At 39.6% G+C, this 15,917-nt stretch overlaps 2 protein-coding genes across 6 annotated transcripts in view; one reads left to right on the top strand and one right to left on the bottom strand.

Annotated features, from left to right (window-relative positions):
* Positions 1-1,422: 1,422 nt before the first annotated feature.
* LOC106855699 (uncharacterized) overlaps positions 1,423-15,917 on the bottom strand; it is a 40,729-nt gene continuing 26,234 nt past the window's right edge. For 2 of the 5 annotated variants that reach the window (XR_015803340.1, XR_015803344.1), the window contains 2 exons: positions 9,761-11,855; positions 1,423-9,212 (listed from right to left, as the gene is read on the bottom strand). The gene's annotated coding sequence lies outside the window, so the exon portion shown is untranslated. The remainder of the gene's footprint in view (positions 9,213-9,760; positions 11,856-15,917) is intronic. The other 3 variants (XR_015803341.1, XR_015803342.1, XR_015803343.1) reach the window with 2 other exon arrangements.
* LOC106855680 (uncharacterized) lies at positions 9,149-15,122 on the top strand. Its single transcript, XM_088164072.1, has 5 exons — positions 9,149-9,282; positions 11,594-11,731; positions 12,724-12,747; positions 13,352-13,431; positions 14,050-15,122. The coding sequence occupies exons 1-5, from the start codon at positions 9,237-9,239 to the stop codon at positions 14,161-14,163; spliced, it is 402 nt and encodes a 133-aa protein (XP_088020198.1). The 5' UTR covers positions 9,149-9,236; the 3' UTR covers positions 14,164-15,122.

Below are 15,917 nucleotides of genomic sequence, written 5' to 3'. Positions count from 1 at the left end.
GAGAACTGAGCCAGGTGAAAGCCACATCTCTGCAGAGCTGTATCTCATAATCCAGGATCTAAATTTCTTCACTGGTATCAGCCTTTTCATGAGTACACTAAGTAAAAAAAAAAAACAAACACCTTTTGTTTAGGTACGTCCAGTTCAGAGTTACTGTATAAATCCTGTGGGCAGTAAAGACCATATCTGCCATGTTTTGATGCTGTGCTGCAGGGATGGGTTGCCCAAAAGAAGCTGAAGGCAATTCCCCATGTTGAATTCCCCATGCAAGCCCAGTTCTCAGCTATTGCTGGTGTTTTGTTCTTCCAGCGTGTTTTGGCCCTTGTGTAAGGGATACCTTGGGCATGGCAGTAGTGTAGGTGTGCCACGTTATGCTCTGCTGGCACTCAGCTCACGTTTGCTGTGGGCTCCTGAGAGAAGGAGGAGGAGGAGAGAAGGGAAAAAAAGCCCATGAGCAGAAGCTGCAGGAGCTCACAAGAAAAAGACCCTCCGCAAAGTTCTGTGTCCCAGATCTGATGCCTGACTCACAAAGCTTCACAAAACCCCTTGATATTCCGTCCTGCTGAGCTGAGCTGTCTTCCCTGCTTACCTTTGATCATAAGTAGTGCATTAACTCATATATTTCAGTTTTCTGGGTTTGTGTCTTGCTCATACAAGAATCTATAAGACGTGGGCTAGATTCACATGTGCTCTCATATTCCTTCCAGAAGGATGTAGAAAAATCAGAATGTAGCCAGAAGTCTCCATCTCGTTTGATTTTTCTTTTCTTTAACACTATCTAGGAGTTGCTACATGTAGGGTATTGTAGGCCAAAGTTTATAACACTGCATTTAACTGCACCCTTCACACAGCTCATAAACCAGATTCCCAATAGCTGTAATTTTAAATTTCTCTCCTTGGATGCAGTGGAAAATGTGACTTTCATGCTTTTCTGCATGCTTACAGCATCATAAATAACACGCAGATCTGAAGTGTTTTAAGTACATCAATATGCTGTTTTAAACAAAGTAATGAAAATATGTAGCATATAGTGTCTTGTTGTTTTTATTTCTTTCGATGCTAAGATTCCTCCTGCCTGCATAATTTTTAACTTTGCATGGTTCAAGACTTCTTTATGTGCTGCACCTCAAAATAAAGGGAGTTCCAAGTCAAATGCAACTTAAGTGAAGAAAGCAAGTGTGCAAAAAGCCTATGTGTTAGTGCTACTTACCGTAAGTTTTAGGATTTATAGAGTTTCAATAGTTTCAATTTCACCAAAATTTCAATCTGTGATAGGTTTAATATCCAAAATCTTACGAAATCTTTTGACAAAACAATCCTTGAGTTGATACTTGACACGGTAATAACTTTCAATGAACCAAGAAGTCTTTCTGTTGGTAGAATTGTTTGGTTATAATCAGTCTCCATAACTGCAGCAGTATGTTTATTACACATTATATGTTTATTACACTGTACAATCCAATACTTTTTAAAATGAATCATTGCTGAAAACCCCTGCTTCTTATTTAAGATTATATTAGTATTATGCATTACATAAATAACTGATAGAGTATATAAACTTGATGGTTGTTAAATTTAACTACTGGTCTGGTACAAACATTTTAAGTAAATCTTCATCTTTTAGAAGTTAAAATCTGGATATATTTTCTCTAAGGGGATGGTTGTGCTCAAGTACAGATTTCTAAGCATTTCTGACTCTCTTCACTTACAAGAATATTTGGGTTGTGTTTTTTGTTTTTTTTTTTGTCGTAAGTGTCACTCATAGAAATGGAAAGCCCTGAATGTATTAAAAGATGGTGTGGTCTCTTGGTCAAAAAATGCAACTGATGTTCTTGAACGTTCTGCTTCAGTGAACCCCTCACACACCACACATGGAACCAGTAAAGGAGCACTGTTTCTTCCCTGAAATGGGCCATGCTATTTCGTTTGAAACAACATGTGTTTCTGCTGGGTGTTCTGTGGTTCTGTCTCAACAACATTACTCAGAGCTCAAATACAGCAGGTATCAGCCAAGGAACTCTCAAGTATCAGAGGGATGAATAAATCATGTTTTCAAGTAACACCCATCCCTTTCAAATAGATACACAGCTATACATCTGAGACATAACTTGCTTGAAAGAAATAGTTTAATCTCACTCTTCCAAAATTCGAGTTGCCAAAGGACTTCCAGTAACAACTTAAATGAAAGTCACAGGAGAGGGATTGAGGCCTCAGTACCACCGGGGACTATAAAAACCAATCCTTTTCCTCGTGTCTGTTCCACTGGTGACCTCTAGTGCCCAAGGACAAGAACAGGTATTCAAAGCTTCTCCAGAGCAGTGCTTTGAGAGAACGGGCAATAAAATAGTGACCCTTTTTTCAGTGTTAAAAATTCTGACCTGGGTTTTCAATTCACAGTATTTTAAGTTCAAAATAATAATATAGAAACTTACTGTAATAGGAGAAGCAAAATGTTTATTCTAAGACTAGAAAGCTTGTTTGTAAAAATGAATACTGTGCAAGATTATTCACGGTTGGACCATCTGTTTCAGGCATTTGTCTTTTCCTCAGTCTGTGAAAAGGAACCAAACCTACATTATAAATGTTGTGCTTCAGCCAGCACATACTACTGAGCAGATGACCTTCAAGCATGAGGCCTAAATAGGTAACACTGTTATAAATTAATTGGAATTTAGCTGAGAAAATGGGATGCCTAAGTACCCACTCAAAGACCACAATGGTTCAGAGCTTGATTTTTAATTATTATGATATTTCTTTTAATGTAGCACATTCTAACATGAGACCAGGCTGTTTTCTGTGAGAAGGCATAAATTTAGGAAAATAAATCTTAGGTATTTCCTTCACAACAATATTGTTGATTGGAGATTGAATTGGAAACCAGTTGAGAACTTCACTGCCATCCTGTCAGCTATGGAAGTGACAGGCAGTGACAAAGGTCCAGGCATTCTGTGTTTCCTGGGAAAGTGCTTTAGTAGATCTGGCTTCCATGAAGTCCATCTCTGCCTGTGACTCAGACTTTAGGTAATGAGAAATTTTCTTTTGCTAATGTTAACTCAGTGATGTGCAAATACCAGATAGCTCATGTTTAACAGTGCTAGCAGGAGTAGATTAAACTGTGCTCTGAGAGAAGCATGCTAGAGAGAAGTGCTAGAAAATTGTATACGAAGGAGATAATAACTGAATGGATACATTAATAGTTTGCAGATACATATTTTTATAGAAACAAGATAAAGTACAGGAATCATGCTTACAGCAAGGCTGAAATCTCAGATCTCTCTTTCCAAGATTGTACCCTAACCAACAGCAAGAATCACAAAACCACAGACTATGCTGAGTTAGAAGGGACCCCCAAGTCCAACTCCTGGCCCTGAACAGAAGCCCCCAAGATTCACACCATGTGCCTGAGAGCATTTCCCAGATGCTTCTTGAACCCTGTCAGGCTTGGTGCTGTGACCACTGCCCTGGGGAGCCTGTTCCAGTGCCCAACCACTCTCCAGGGAAATAACCTTTTTCTAAAGTCCAACTTAAATTTCCCCTGAACAAGTTTCCCTCTTGCATCCTGCCACCACTTCTAAGCATTTTGCTTTACTGTAATTGAATTTTAAAAGACTCCCAGTAGTCTCCTAGTTATTGGTAAAGGACACTGGGAATGTGAACTTGAGCCACTCTGGCAGTCACACTTTCACAGCCTTAGCTTGGACCAAGGCCTCTTTGCAGCTGCACTCCCCACACTCACAGAGACAGGTTCCCTCACAAACCCCAGGATTCCCATAGCAGAGTCTCAGACATCTGGATCCTTAAAACAATTTAATTGTGGTGCAACAGCTCAAGCTGGCACCTCCGAGGAGGGACCCCAAACAAAGGAATCCCTGGGCTATTCTATTCTTCAACATCATTGATGAAGGAATTGTATCTCCCAGTGCTCTGAAATGTAATCTCTTACAGGAGAGATGGGCACTTGCTCTCTTCTCTGATTATGTTGCAAAACAGAGGGATGCTGCAGTGGATTCTAAACTGGAAGTCCTGGATGAAGGAAGGCATTATCCTGCAGATCTGGTCCAGGAGTCTGTGTCACAGGGAGCTCAGAGCTGTAGTGCCATTGCTGTTGCAGAACAAACCTTTGCTGTGATGTGGTGGCACACAGCTCAGCCTGCAGGCTCCGTAGGTTGCCACCCTGACCTGCCTTCATTTCACTCATTACTGCACAGACATCTTCTGCAGAGTTCTGATATTTCTTCCAGAGACCAGATGCCTAAAGCTCTTTGCTGTTTCAGTTGTTTATTGGGTCTGTCCTGAGAGGGCTAATGGTCTAGGGTCAAAGAATTCAGCCTTGTAATCATTGAACATCTCTTGAGTAAAAGCACGTGTATGGATGTGTAAGAGACAGAAGAGAGTGTGGGAATGGGAAGGAGAGGAGGTGTGTACAGAAGCTGGTCTTCCCTGGAATATAAACCATGACAAATCCATTTACACATAGAGAGATGTAAGTGCAAACTTCAAATCTGTGTGTTGGGTGGCAAAGGCTTCATGACTTCATTCCTGATGTCAATTGATGGCTGTGGGCAGTGAACACAAGCCACCTAGCTTTTAAGCTTTCTGCAGCTTATATAAGAACTTAACAGGACAGTAAATTGCAGTAGCTGACTGCATACAAAGTACGGCAAAGCTTCAGAACAGGGAGATTTTTGTATTTTAATAAAGGCATGAGAAACAGCTGACATCTTAATGCAAACATGAGCAGAATACTCTTAAGATAAATATTTTTATCCTGTTATCACATTGGCTGTCCTTTGGCCAGAATGTGAGACAGTGATCCAAAGTGCTGCACACACTGCCTGAGGAATGCAAGCTGCATTAGTGCTTAGGTAGTAAAACTGTACTACTGGTGTTTAAAACAAAGCCAAAGCACAGCTCTGCTGGAGGCATCACTGCTCAAGCACCTGGAGGCTCTGAGCACCTTTCTGACAACAGCAGCCTCTTCAAAGGATTCAGAGGGGGTATTTCCTGCCTTTGAGATTGCTTTTGTGGTTGAATCACCCTGTCGTCTGAGCCAGAGAGTAAAAATCATAAGATGACTCATTATGAGTGTAAGAATATAAGATCTACTAGTTCTAAAACTTTTGCATGTTTTCAGCTGGAATCCAATTTTCTTTCAAGTGCAGTTTGACAAAAGAAAAAAGCAAGTAAGAAAGAAAACTTTAGGTGGTACAAAAAATGGGTCAGTCAACATTTTCAGCTAGTATAAAAACTGTTTCTAAGTATGTTCGAAATGTATTTACTTAATTTGTAACAACCCTCCTGCTTGACCAGAAAGTTGGAGGTATTCAGTTGTATCAATTAGCAAGGTAAGAAAAATATTTCCGATAAAACTTCCTTCTTTAAATTTTTAATCATAATTAAAATTTGTAGTTTAAATCAGGGTATAGTTCCTGCTCTCCTCTTCTATGGCTCAGAGCAATACAGGCATTGTGCTGGCCTCTGAGCACTGGAGTGAGCACACATGAGCAGCATTCTTTCAGGGTGTCTCTGTTATGTTTTATTCATCTGAATAATAAGGGTACCCAATAATTTGAAACAACAACTTTCAGGCCATCAGGAACTATGTAGACTTGCTAAACTTTGGTTTTATTATTCTATTCCACTGATACAATTAGGAAAAAAAAAATAAAGCACAAACCTCCAATTGTGATTAGGTTAAATTTAAGAATGTTGCACCCATCAGAAAAATGAAATGCTTTACTCTCTAAGCATTCCTACTAAACATCTGGGAAACCTTAGCTTAAAAACAGTGCAGCAGGCACAATGGAAAAATCCTTGAGAGTGATGACAGCTGTGATTTCACATGTATTTATAATCCTGCACTTCGTTTATTTTCTTGGGATTTCTGAATTTGACAGAGACAGATATCTGAAAATAACTGACATGCTAGCTGTCAGCCTGTCCTTAAAATGTGTGGTCAATAGATCAAGGGAGCTAAAACACAGGGGGCACCATGTTATTCTCTGTTACAAAATGTAGAGAAGATGAAGCATTTTATAGTTCTTGAGTGAAATGCTCATATGTGAAAAAATAAATAGCTGACAGTCTCTCACTTCAGCAACTTGTATGTGGTGCTGAAGGCAAACTACTACCTGCAGTCTGTGGAGGAAGGACTTTGCCACTGTAACTAAAGAGAGCTGTTGCTACAGAGGGCAAACCTGCACCTGGTTTGGGGTAAGATTTTCACCCAGGCCTGTGAAAGGTCCTTCCTCAATAAATGGGATCATTTTGTGCAGTAACTTTGAGATAATTCAATTCAACGTGCAGCTCAATCTCCTTTGTTCCTGTAGGCATTAGGGGTAATCCACAGTTTTGGCAAGTAGGAAAAGTAGGAGAGACCTGAATGAAATTGAAGCTGCTTTGAGACAGGAGTTTTGTGTTACACATGTCTGCAGCTCCCAGTACAAAGAGGAAAGTTTCTTCAAATTAAACTACATCCCTTACAGACTGCTGTGACAATGAGTTAACATAAAAGGCCAACGTGTTACTTGTAATTCAAAAGGCAAAGATAATAAGATTAATTTTTAAATTCTCCAAATGTGCAGTGGAAGACAGCAGTGATTGCTTGCTGTCCACAATACTGAAACTTCTTGTGTGGTGTCAGTAGTTCTGCCAAGGTAAGCAGGAAGAGGAATGAACTACTTACCTTCCCTTCCTATATCTGCTAGGCACTGCATAAATTTCTGAGAGAACCTACCAGTGAGTGGCTGCAGATCAGACTAGACAAAATTTCTTCCACATGTTACAGCCACGTTGCTCATTGACCACAGAGATTCAAGAAATCTGCCCTGCTCAGTTATCTCAGTTGTGGGTGATGGCTTTGTGTAACGAGAGCAGTGCACAAAAGGCAACTGGGGCTGGGAAAAGCTGCCAGAGAGGGATCCTGGCAGCTCACTCCTCAGAGGGATAAGCCCCTGCTTTTCCAAGGAAAATTCAGCAGGGATATTCCTGGAGCACCTCCTTGCCTAGGAAAAGAACTGTAAATGCGGATGTACATTTATATATGTATGAGGATCAAAAAACAAATGGTAGGCTACAGTGTGTATGACTGAATCTGCAGGAGCAATGATTTTGAGTCACCTTTGAGTCAATATTTGTTACAAAAACCTTTTGGTTTAGGAGATATGCCACTTACTATTTCATAAGTAAATAGAATCTGCCTTGCAAGGAGGTCATGAAACATAATAGAGTTTTAATGTAATGATTATTTTAGTCTTAGTTCTGTTCATACCACAGCTCCCAACCACATACAATAGTGTAGACATGAAAATTAGTGTCATGTCCCACTCCTAAAAGGAAGAGAGCACCCAACATCCCTAGATGCTGGTGGCAGAAAAGGAACAACACATTTCAGAGGGTCTGAAAAAGCTTATCAAGTGTTAGTTGTAAATTATACAGTACATTTGCTGTCACTTCAGGAACCCTGAGGTGCCTCTATTTGGATGTGTGAGGACAAGAATAGGTCTGCAAATGAGAATATAGAGTTGAGAGAGATTGTAAAAGGGTTCCAGATATTTTGACAACTTCCTGGGGAGAACTGGGCTGACAAAATTCTTCTGAATTTTGCCGTTTCAGCAAACCTGTTTATAGGTGTCTTTCTAAGTTTTCTCTCCCACCTCCTTTTTTTTTATAAATCACTGTTGTTTGTCATACAGTGCACCTATTGCTACTGTGACACTTTGTAAAATTAGAAGACTGGATTCACTGTGGCATTCTTGCTAGCAATGGCAATGACAGCACATTTCAGAAATGCAGAATATGGCAACCAGGGCAGGGAATTCCAGAGTATTGCATTGAGAGTTTGGGCTCTTCGAACTTGTCTCTTGCATGAATCCTTTTTTCTGTGTCCACAAGATATGCATGAACATATTAATTTCTTCCTCCAGTGAAAATGTTCGTAAGAAGGCAGAGAAAACATAGTTGTTACTGGAGATGGTCTTCAAACAAAGTCTGAGATGAAAATGTCTCTTACACAAGCACTCTTTGGGAGGAAGCCTTTGAAAAAAAAGGATGTTTAATTAAAGTGGTTTCTTATGCTGGTTAGCAATGCACTTGGAAGGCAGAAAACATTGTACCTGCGTTTCTCACTGCAAAAGTCTGCTGTAGCCTGATAAATGTTCCGAATAAAAGATCAGGGTGTGCACTGAAAAAAAACTGTTAATGACACATTGCTGCAAGCATTATGCTGTCCTGTGGAATGGAGATATTTGTCCAAATACTTGTTATTCATGCCTGCTTGTCACTCCTGAAAGTCTAGCTGCTATCTTTTCCGTGGGTCCAGGGGGACACAAATATTCCCTGTTGTACTGCTGCATACCTCAAAAAAAAATTGTCTCAGCAGAGAAAGAGGGTGACATTTTTGACAGTAGGATGATAGTTTGCCAAGCAAATTTCTTTTTCTTGACTAATTTATTTCTTTTAAATTCCAATTATCTGTAGTCAACTCAGCATATTCTGTGGTATACCCTCTGATGAAGTTCATACCTCTGTCAACCCATCTGGGGCACTATCAATTTTGAGATGGACTTGGGAAGCAGCTAGAAAGCCATAATACTGTTTATTTAAATGGTCCTAAATATCTAGGTATGGGAATAGTCATTACACTTTACAAGCTGGCACTGTTTTTGAATATTTATTTTAATGGTGCACTAAATATTTGTGAATATATCATGATCTGTGATCAGTGCCAAAGAAAATGCCTGGCTTTTGTGACCAACAGGCATTTCACTTCCATGTGGCCAGGCTTTTCCATCTGGATGCATTTTCTGTACTTACCAAGAGCTTTGAGATCTACACAGTCTCTCTGCAGGTGTGACATACAAGAACATCCTCATCCAAACTGGGGTGTTTCAGGAAATGAGCAGTCCGGAGCCTGTCTCACATATGAACAGGACTTGCCATTCACCTCTTGGTCTCATAATTTCTGTGCTCGCTGCACACTTGGTGAAGTGTGACAATTCTTTTCAGCAGATCCAGAGCTGCTGGAGTCACAGAGCCCATGTGGCATCCCAGCCCCTGCAGCAGGTGTTTCAGGAGCCAGTCTGATTCAGCCAATAAGCAGCACAGCAGAATGATAAGTGCAGCAGGGGCAGGCTTTTGAGGTCGGTGCCTTTTGGTGGCACTTCTTTGCTGTAGGGACACTGACCCGGGGACTTTTCCCTGGAGCTTTTGCCCTGTTTCAGACACAAAAAGAAAAAATGAAGATGTTTAAGACAATACCTGTGTTCATTCTGTTGTTTACAGGTGAGTGAATATTTTTTAATATGTTTTCCTCATCTAATACTTCCTCTTTAATACTTTCAATTAGTTTTTGAAAATATTCCTAAGTATATTCTAAATGTTAATTCATATGGCTTGATCTATAAGTACAATCATTGAAAGCGTTTTTTCTGTGCATTATTATATTGTACCACATGAATGATTATTTTAGTCACATCTCTATCAGTAAATTAAGCTTAATCAGTAAACTAATGCTTAAAAAGCACACAGTTATTTTTGCCAAATAAATATCTGTGACACTCCTAATAATAAAACTTCAAGAATTCAATTTAGGTTGTATTTTAAAGAAATCCTCTGCAGGTACAAAAAGACACATGTGCCAGTATAAAAGGTACATTAGTCATCTTAGTCTCATTAATGAATGACAAAAATAAATGTTAGTATCAGTTATGATCAATATTCTAACAGTAAACAATAAAACTAGAGAAATGACAACACCTACAGCTGATCTCTTTTTATTTGTCTGCACTGCTGGGTACAGCTACAGTGGCAGTATCTCAGTGATGCTGCAAGGAAAGCAAAAATTTTAATTATTTCAGGCCTTTTAACAATATAGCATCAGGCTTTCCCGCCTGCCCCACAAAGACTTTGAAAATTTACTGAGTGGAAGTGAGAATGTCTGGGATCTCTCTCTGCCAGTTTCATGAACTTCACAACTGCACCATTTGCACGATTAGGACTGTCAGGACCCCTTGCCTCAGTTCTGTCTAGTGAAAACGTTTATGTTTGATACTCAGAATTCGTGACTGAATGTTGTATTAGAGACACCTTACAGAATTTGAGTATAATATTCGATTGTAATGGAAGGCGTTTATGTTTGTCCATTAGAATTTGTAACTAATTGTATCAGTTTCATCCATTTCCAGCAGAACGCTGTTTCCTTGTGAAAAAGAAAAAGAATAGGCTTAGTCTGGTGCGAAGACATGAAGCACTTTCTTCTTTGCCCTTCTAAAGGCAGCAATAGAGGGAGAATTTAAGAAGGTGCAAAGAGGTGGAGGGGCTGGCTAATGGCCCTTCTTATCATGAAGGCACACGTGTTCCCCAACAAGCCTGGCTGAGAGTTTCTGCTGTCCCTCTTCTAAGGAGTCCATGGAAATACATGTCACCCTGCCTGCTGAGCTGTGCTGTGCTCTGCTTGGCAGAGTCCTAGGAAAGCTTCAAAGTGACAGGGCAAGTTTCCCTCCTAAGCCTGGAGTAACTTTAATGCATTGCTAACAAGTGCTGCACGTTCTCAGAGAGAGGCAGAGTCTGCCCATAAATACTGTTGGGTGCACACGTTTGCTCTCTTCCAGAGAAATGTGGATGGATGTTTTGTCTCGAGGGGATGCTGTAAGTCTAGGAAGAACTTTGTAGATAGCAAATCTCAGGGGAGATCAGAATTAAATAAGACGTTTGATGATGGTGATTTTATTTTAGCTTGTGTGTCCAAGAATCTCGCAGGGCAGAGCTTTGTTCCCCTATGTTGTTGCAGAGCCCATGTGGAATCTCCTGGAACTTCTGCTTCAATAGAAGAGGTTTTGTTTTGGTTTGTTTCTTATGTCAATACTGTGGCTGTGCAAAGCATCTCCTTAATGCTCCAATAACTTAAAAAGGGTAGTTTTCCTCTCTTCCTGTCATTACAAAAAGTTCAGGAAAAGTATCTTTCACCCCTCCCGAATTCTTCTTCATTAATTTGCTATTGAAGAAGAGAAGTAATGTGAAAGAAGGGGTGTTAATTATATTTGTTAATTAAAGCAAGCAAATGAGTGTCATCATCTCCATCAATGTGGTTGCTTCCCATTTGAGAAGTATATAGGGAAAGAGGAAAAGTGACAATGAGGATGAATATATCAATAAACATCCCAGGTGAACTGAGCTGCCTTATCCTATTAACCTCATCAAAGCAAATGAAAATGGATTTACTAATTTTCACAGAGTGCCCAAATCTAGTAAAGGCTCTGCTACTGTTCCCTTATGGATTTAATTTTCTTATTCCAGAGCAAGGAAATAATAGCTGAAAATAATATCTGTGATTTTTTTTTTTTTAAGCTGAGTAAATGGCAGTGAGGGGAGTTTTTCCAAACTTTTTCTGAGAAATATCTTAACAATTTCAACAGAAACGTTCACACACACAAAAAAGAAAGGATGGAGGGAAATATTCCAAATTGTAAAACAGCAGGCAAGATTGTCCAAGTTGTGAGCATTTGAATCTTATAACTGAAATTATGAAACAACCTTAATAACACATGGTATGGCCTACTCCAGCAATAATTTATTGAAATGTTTTTAATTTTAGGGTATCTTTGCAATGCTCAGACTGAAGAGACACCACTACCAATAACAGACAATTTACCTAGTAAGGTACTTGGTACATCTATCGACAGTACTTCAGCAAGTCCTGAAATGGAAATACAGGGGCATGATCCTGTTCCAGGTCTGTTTTTCAAGTTGTTGCTTCCTTCAAATCCTGAGTCGGTTTTTCCCTCAGGTGTGCACATCTGAGTCTTGTGAACACATTGTTCCATTTTTCCACTGCTGTTTTCCACCCAATGACTGTCCTTAGAAGAATTGCAAACACAAACCAATTTAGCAGTAATATAACCAATAATAATCATCAATGTGATTATTTAATTGATTATAATAATCAATGTGATTGATTTAAACAGGTTTCCACCTTTTTCTACAGAGGTGGAAGCTGAAGCACAAAGAATATTTCAGACATCTCAAATAACAAAGCCTGAATAATTATCTGTCAAGGGGCAGGAAATGTATCATTTAATATAAATTGTCAGCCATTTTCCATGATTAGTGGCTAGCTTCGTATTCGGTGCCAAGAAAAGGACCCTAACGAGGAAGACAGCAGCAGAAAAGGTCCCCCAGACCTGTGAAATGTCTCGACTGTTTCTGTGACACCTCTCTGTGCAGCACCCTGCCTCTGGGCGTGTCCCAAATCCCTGGGCTTTTCTGGAGTGACTGCTCCCTCAAGCCCACCTCTGCTCCTAACACCACGGCTATGGGCTGCGGGAAACTTCCTCGGTGCAGGCTCACAACACGAATGCTTTCTCAAATCCTGCTTTTGTGGGGCTTTGGGTGCTGCTGGTGGTGGTGGTGATGGTGATGGTGGTGGTGATGGTGGTGGTGGTGATGGTGGTGGTGATGGTGGTGATGGTGGTGATGGTGGTGGTGATGGTGATGGTGGTGGTGGTGAAGGTGGTGATGATGGTGGTGATGGTGGTGGTGGTCTCCACAGCAGCTGCTGGGGTGGTGTTAGTAGCTGAAGTGCCAGGGATTTCACCTGCCCTCCCTATTTCCTCCTCCTGTAGTCTCTCTGCTTCTTATACTGAGGTAGGAAAGGCAGCTTTACATGTTACATGTGGCTGTGCAGTTTTCTCAAGTTTCTAATTTTTATTATTTCCCTTCTGGCAGCAAGAGGTCTGCCGACTCGAGTAGGTAAGTTGACAACTTCAACGTATTGTACTTTTGCTGAGATAATTTTTTCTTTCCCTAAGTTTTTAATTTTTAACTTCTTTTACTGCAATTTGTTATAGAATACAAAAGCTATGTATGGACTTGTCATTAGCCTGAAAAGCTGTGTTTTCATATAATAGTATTTAAGATACTCTTAATTGCAAGTCATGGTATTTCTCTGGTGATTTGAGTAGAGTATCACTCAGCTAGACTAAACCATAGTAATTTTCTTTCTTATCACTATTACTTTGGGCCTTTTTCTTTTAATAAAATCTGTGACATAAATATCAATTTTGTGATCAGCAGTAACTGTTACTCACAAAAAAAAAAAAAGAGATTAATTATAGCACATATTTGCACTGCCAAAAATAAAAAGTACTGTAATGATCTGTGACATGATTGGCTTATTTCTGTACAAACCCAGACCCGAATGAGATTTTTGTTTGTAGGAAAAATCAAGACCTATATTTTAGTGTCACATATAACTATTTTATGCTGCATAATTACCCACCACAAATGTAGGTATTAATTTTTTCCTTGTCTTAATGGTTTAGAGTCATGGTTACCTTTCTTTTTGCTCTTCTAGTGGCAGGAGTCAGCATTGCCCTTGCATTGCTTTGTATTCTTATCGTTGCTATTTTTTGGTATGCATGGAAAAAATCACAGGTAAGTCAAATATTTTCTTTGGGTATTTGTTACTGTGTGTAAAATATGTATATATTATAGAACATGAAATTTCAGCTTTCCATTTGTCACTCAGATTTCTGGTGTTCGTTTGCACTGTAGTTGCTTTTCCACTGGGAGGGGTTTTTTGTCACCACTGGATGGCATTCTTAAAATTAGGCAGCTTATAATCAAAATTTAATTTACCTCAGCTAACCTCCCTTCCTGGGCAGGACCTGCTTACATTTTTGTAGGAATGGTTTCTGGTTTGCAGGTCTTTTTCACAGAATGTCCTGCATCAGCAATGATAATTGAAGTGTTCAAGAGAGTTTTATCTATCTGAATTATTTTAGATCCTATAATTACTTATCATTTATGCTATAACTTATTAGAAATAGTGTTATCTGTGACGAGTTAATATTGATTAGAATACTAATTAACTTTTAATAAGAATAAATGCAGTAAGACTATAGAAACACATGCAAAAATATTCTATTACTGAAACCATTTATAATAAGGAAAACCATGAGAACTAATATTATACAGACATTATTGGTGTTCCAGTCGTGTAGCTCAGGTGCACGCTGCAGTGATGATAACACCTTTGTGTTTCTTTCCCAGGAAGGTTCCATTGAACTCAATCCCATCCCCTACGGTGAGGCTGGAGTGTCCTTACGGAACGTGCCGGGGCCTGAGAGCCAGCAGGAGTGGCCTTTTCAGAGAGCAGGGCAGTGACAGCAGGAGAGTGCTGCACCACCCTCTGGCAGGACAGAAAAGCCCTCTTGGTTATAGATAGTTAAACAGCACTCTCAAAAGAGCTGTATCTACAAAAAAAAAAAGTTACATTCTTGAAGTTATAAATGCCCTCATTAGGGAAAATGCCACACTTTTAGACTATTTTCTAATAAATTAAACCTGCACGGGGACACCACCGCTGTTGAGATTAGCTGGAATGGCCACTGTTTGTGCTTGTATACCTGTGAATTTCCTAATGGAAATGGCTCCTGGAGGGTTTTAGCTACCAAATTCTGGCTTGGGCCACAACTAGTTTACCAGCATGAACATTGCTATTCTAGTGCCTGGGAATTTCCTAGGAATTGTTTCATTTGCTAGTCTAAATATTGTTATCATTTACAGTTTATTTTAAATTACACAGTTGATACACCCAGCCACTCATGGTCAGGGATTGCTCAAAGATGACCACTGCAAACCTTTGCTTGCTCATTGTGTTGCTCAGGGGAAGAAGGAGTGGAAGAATGACAGTATCATCCAATAAAATTCAGGTTTCCGGGCTTAACTGAGTATTAAATTTAGAATAAATTTAATAAAAATCAAGAGTCACTCTTGCACTGTTTCTTCCCCTGACTGAAGATTTAAGAATGAGGTAATTGTATGTATTTTATGTGTAGCATATTATTTAGGGTTGGAGAGTTTGGCTAAATCTGTTTCCTATATGGTTTTTTTTAATGTGCATCTCCTGTTTTTCTTTCATTTAATAGAAATTTTGTAAGTGCTTAAATGCTTTTTTAGATATTAGATCAAGAGTGCCCTGGCAACAAAGAGCATTAGTTGAATGCAGAGGAAATAAGAATAACAAATATTTGTGAGGAACAATTCATATAAACTATGTTTACAGTGCTTTTTAATTGATGTTTGTAAGCCTCTTTGTGAATAACGTTGCTTTTGAAAATGCATTCAGAGTGGTTGTATTTTATTTCTGAGCTTTTACAGAACTTGTGTGCTAGAAATAATATTTGTTATTTGGTGTTCACGTTGGTTATTGCACTGTTGAAGACGTTTGTGATTGCTGCAAATGTTTTGCTCTACCTTGGGTGGCCAGTCCCAGAGGAGTGGATGCTGAGTGCTTAGCACATGAACTACCTGTGGGCTTGAAATTACTTGAGTCACTGAAGCAGCTGGGCTGACACAGGTGCTCACAAATCTGTTTTTTTTGGCCCACAGCCCTGCCAAGCAGGGAGCAGCTCATGGAAATGATGGAGCAGTGGGGGGGAGGGCAGTCCCAGGTTTCTGGGAAAGGGGAGATGGTATTGCAAAACTTGAGAGACACATGTTCTGTGGTTCTGATTTGGAAATGAGACAGGAATTAAATGGAAAGGGAGAACTCTGTAGAAATCAGGAAAGCCCTGATGAGCAAAAGGTGTGGATGTGGAAGTCAGAGCAGCAGCACATCCTGCCTGTGATTTGATGGCCCTCACACTAATTTGGAAGGTAAGCACGTTTTTAGTTAGTTCATTCATGTTTCTTTCCCCTAGGAAAGTGAGCAGGAATTACCTCAATTTGAAGGAAATTAATTTTATATAATTTAGAGCTGAGTCTTTTTGAGTACAAGAGAAAAGCAAATTACCCAAAGTGGTGTTGGAACCTTGCTAACTGGGGATTACTTTTAAAAACAGATTACCCAAATTACCCTTATTACCAGCACAGTATGAAGAAGGTTGCATTGAATAGTCTCTGCAGGTCCCTTCAAG

The sequence above is a fragment of the Sturnus vulgaris genome, chromosome 4 (genome assembly GCF_052056855.1).
Source record: "Sturnus vulgaris isolate bStuVul1 chromosome 4, bStuVul1.hap1, whole genome shotgun sequence".
Lineage (NCBI taxonomy): Eukaryota > Metazoa > Chordata > Aves > Passeriformes > Sturnidae > Sturnus > Sturnus vulgaris.
Note: the sequence above shows the minus strand (reverse complement) of the source record. Positions and strands in the feature narration are given on the sequence as shown.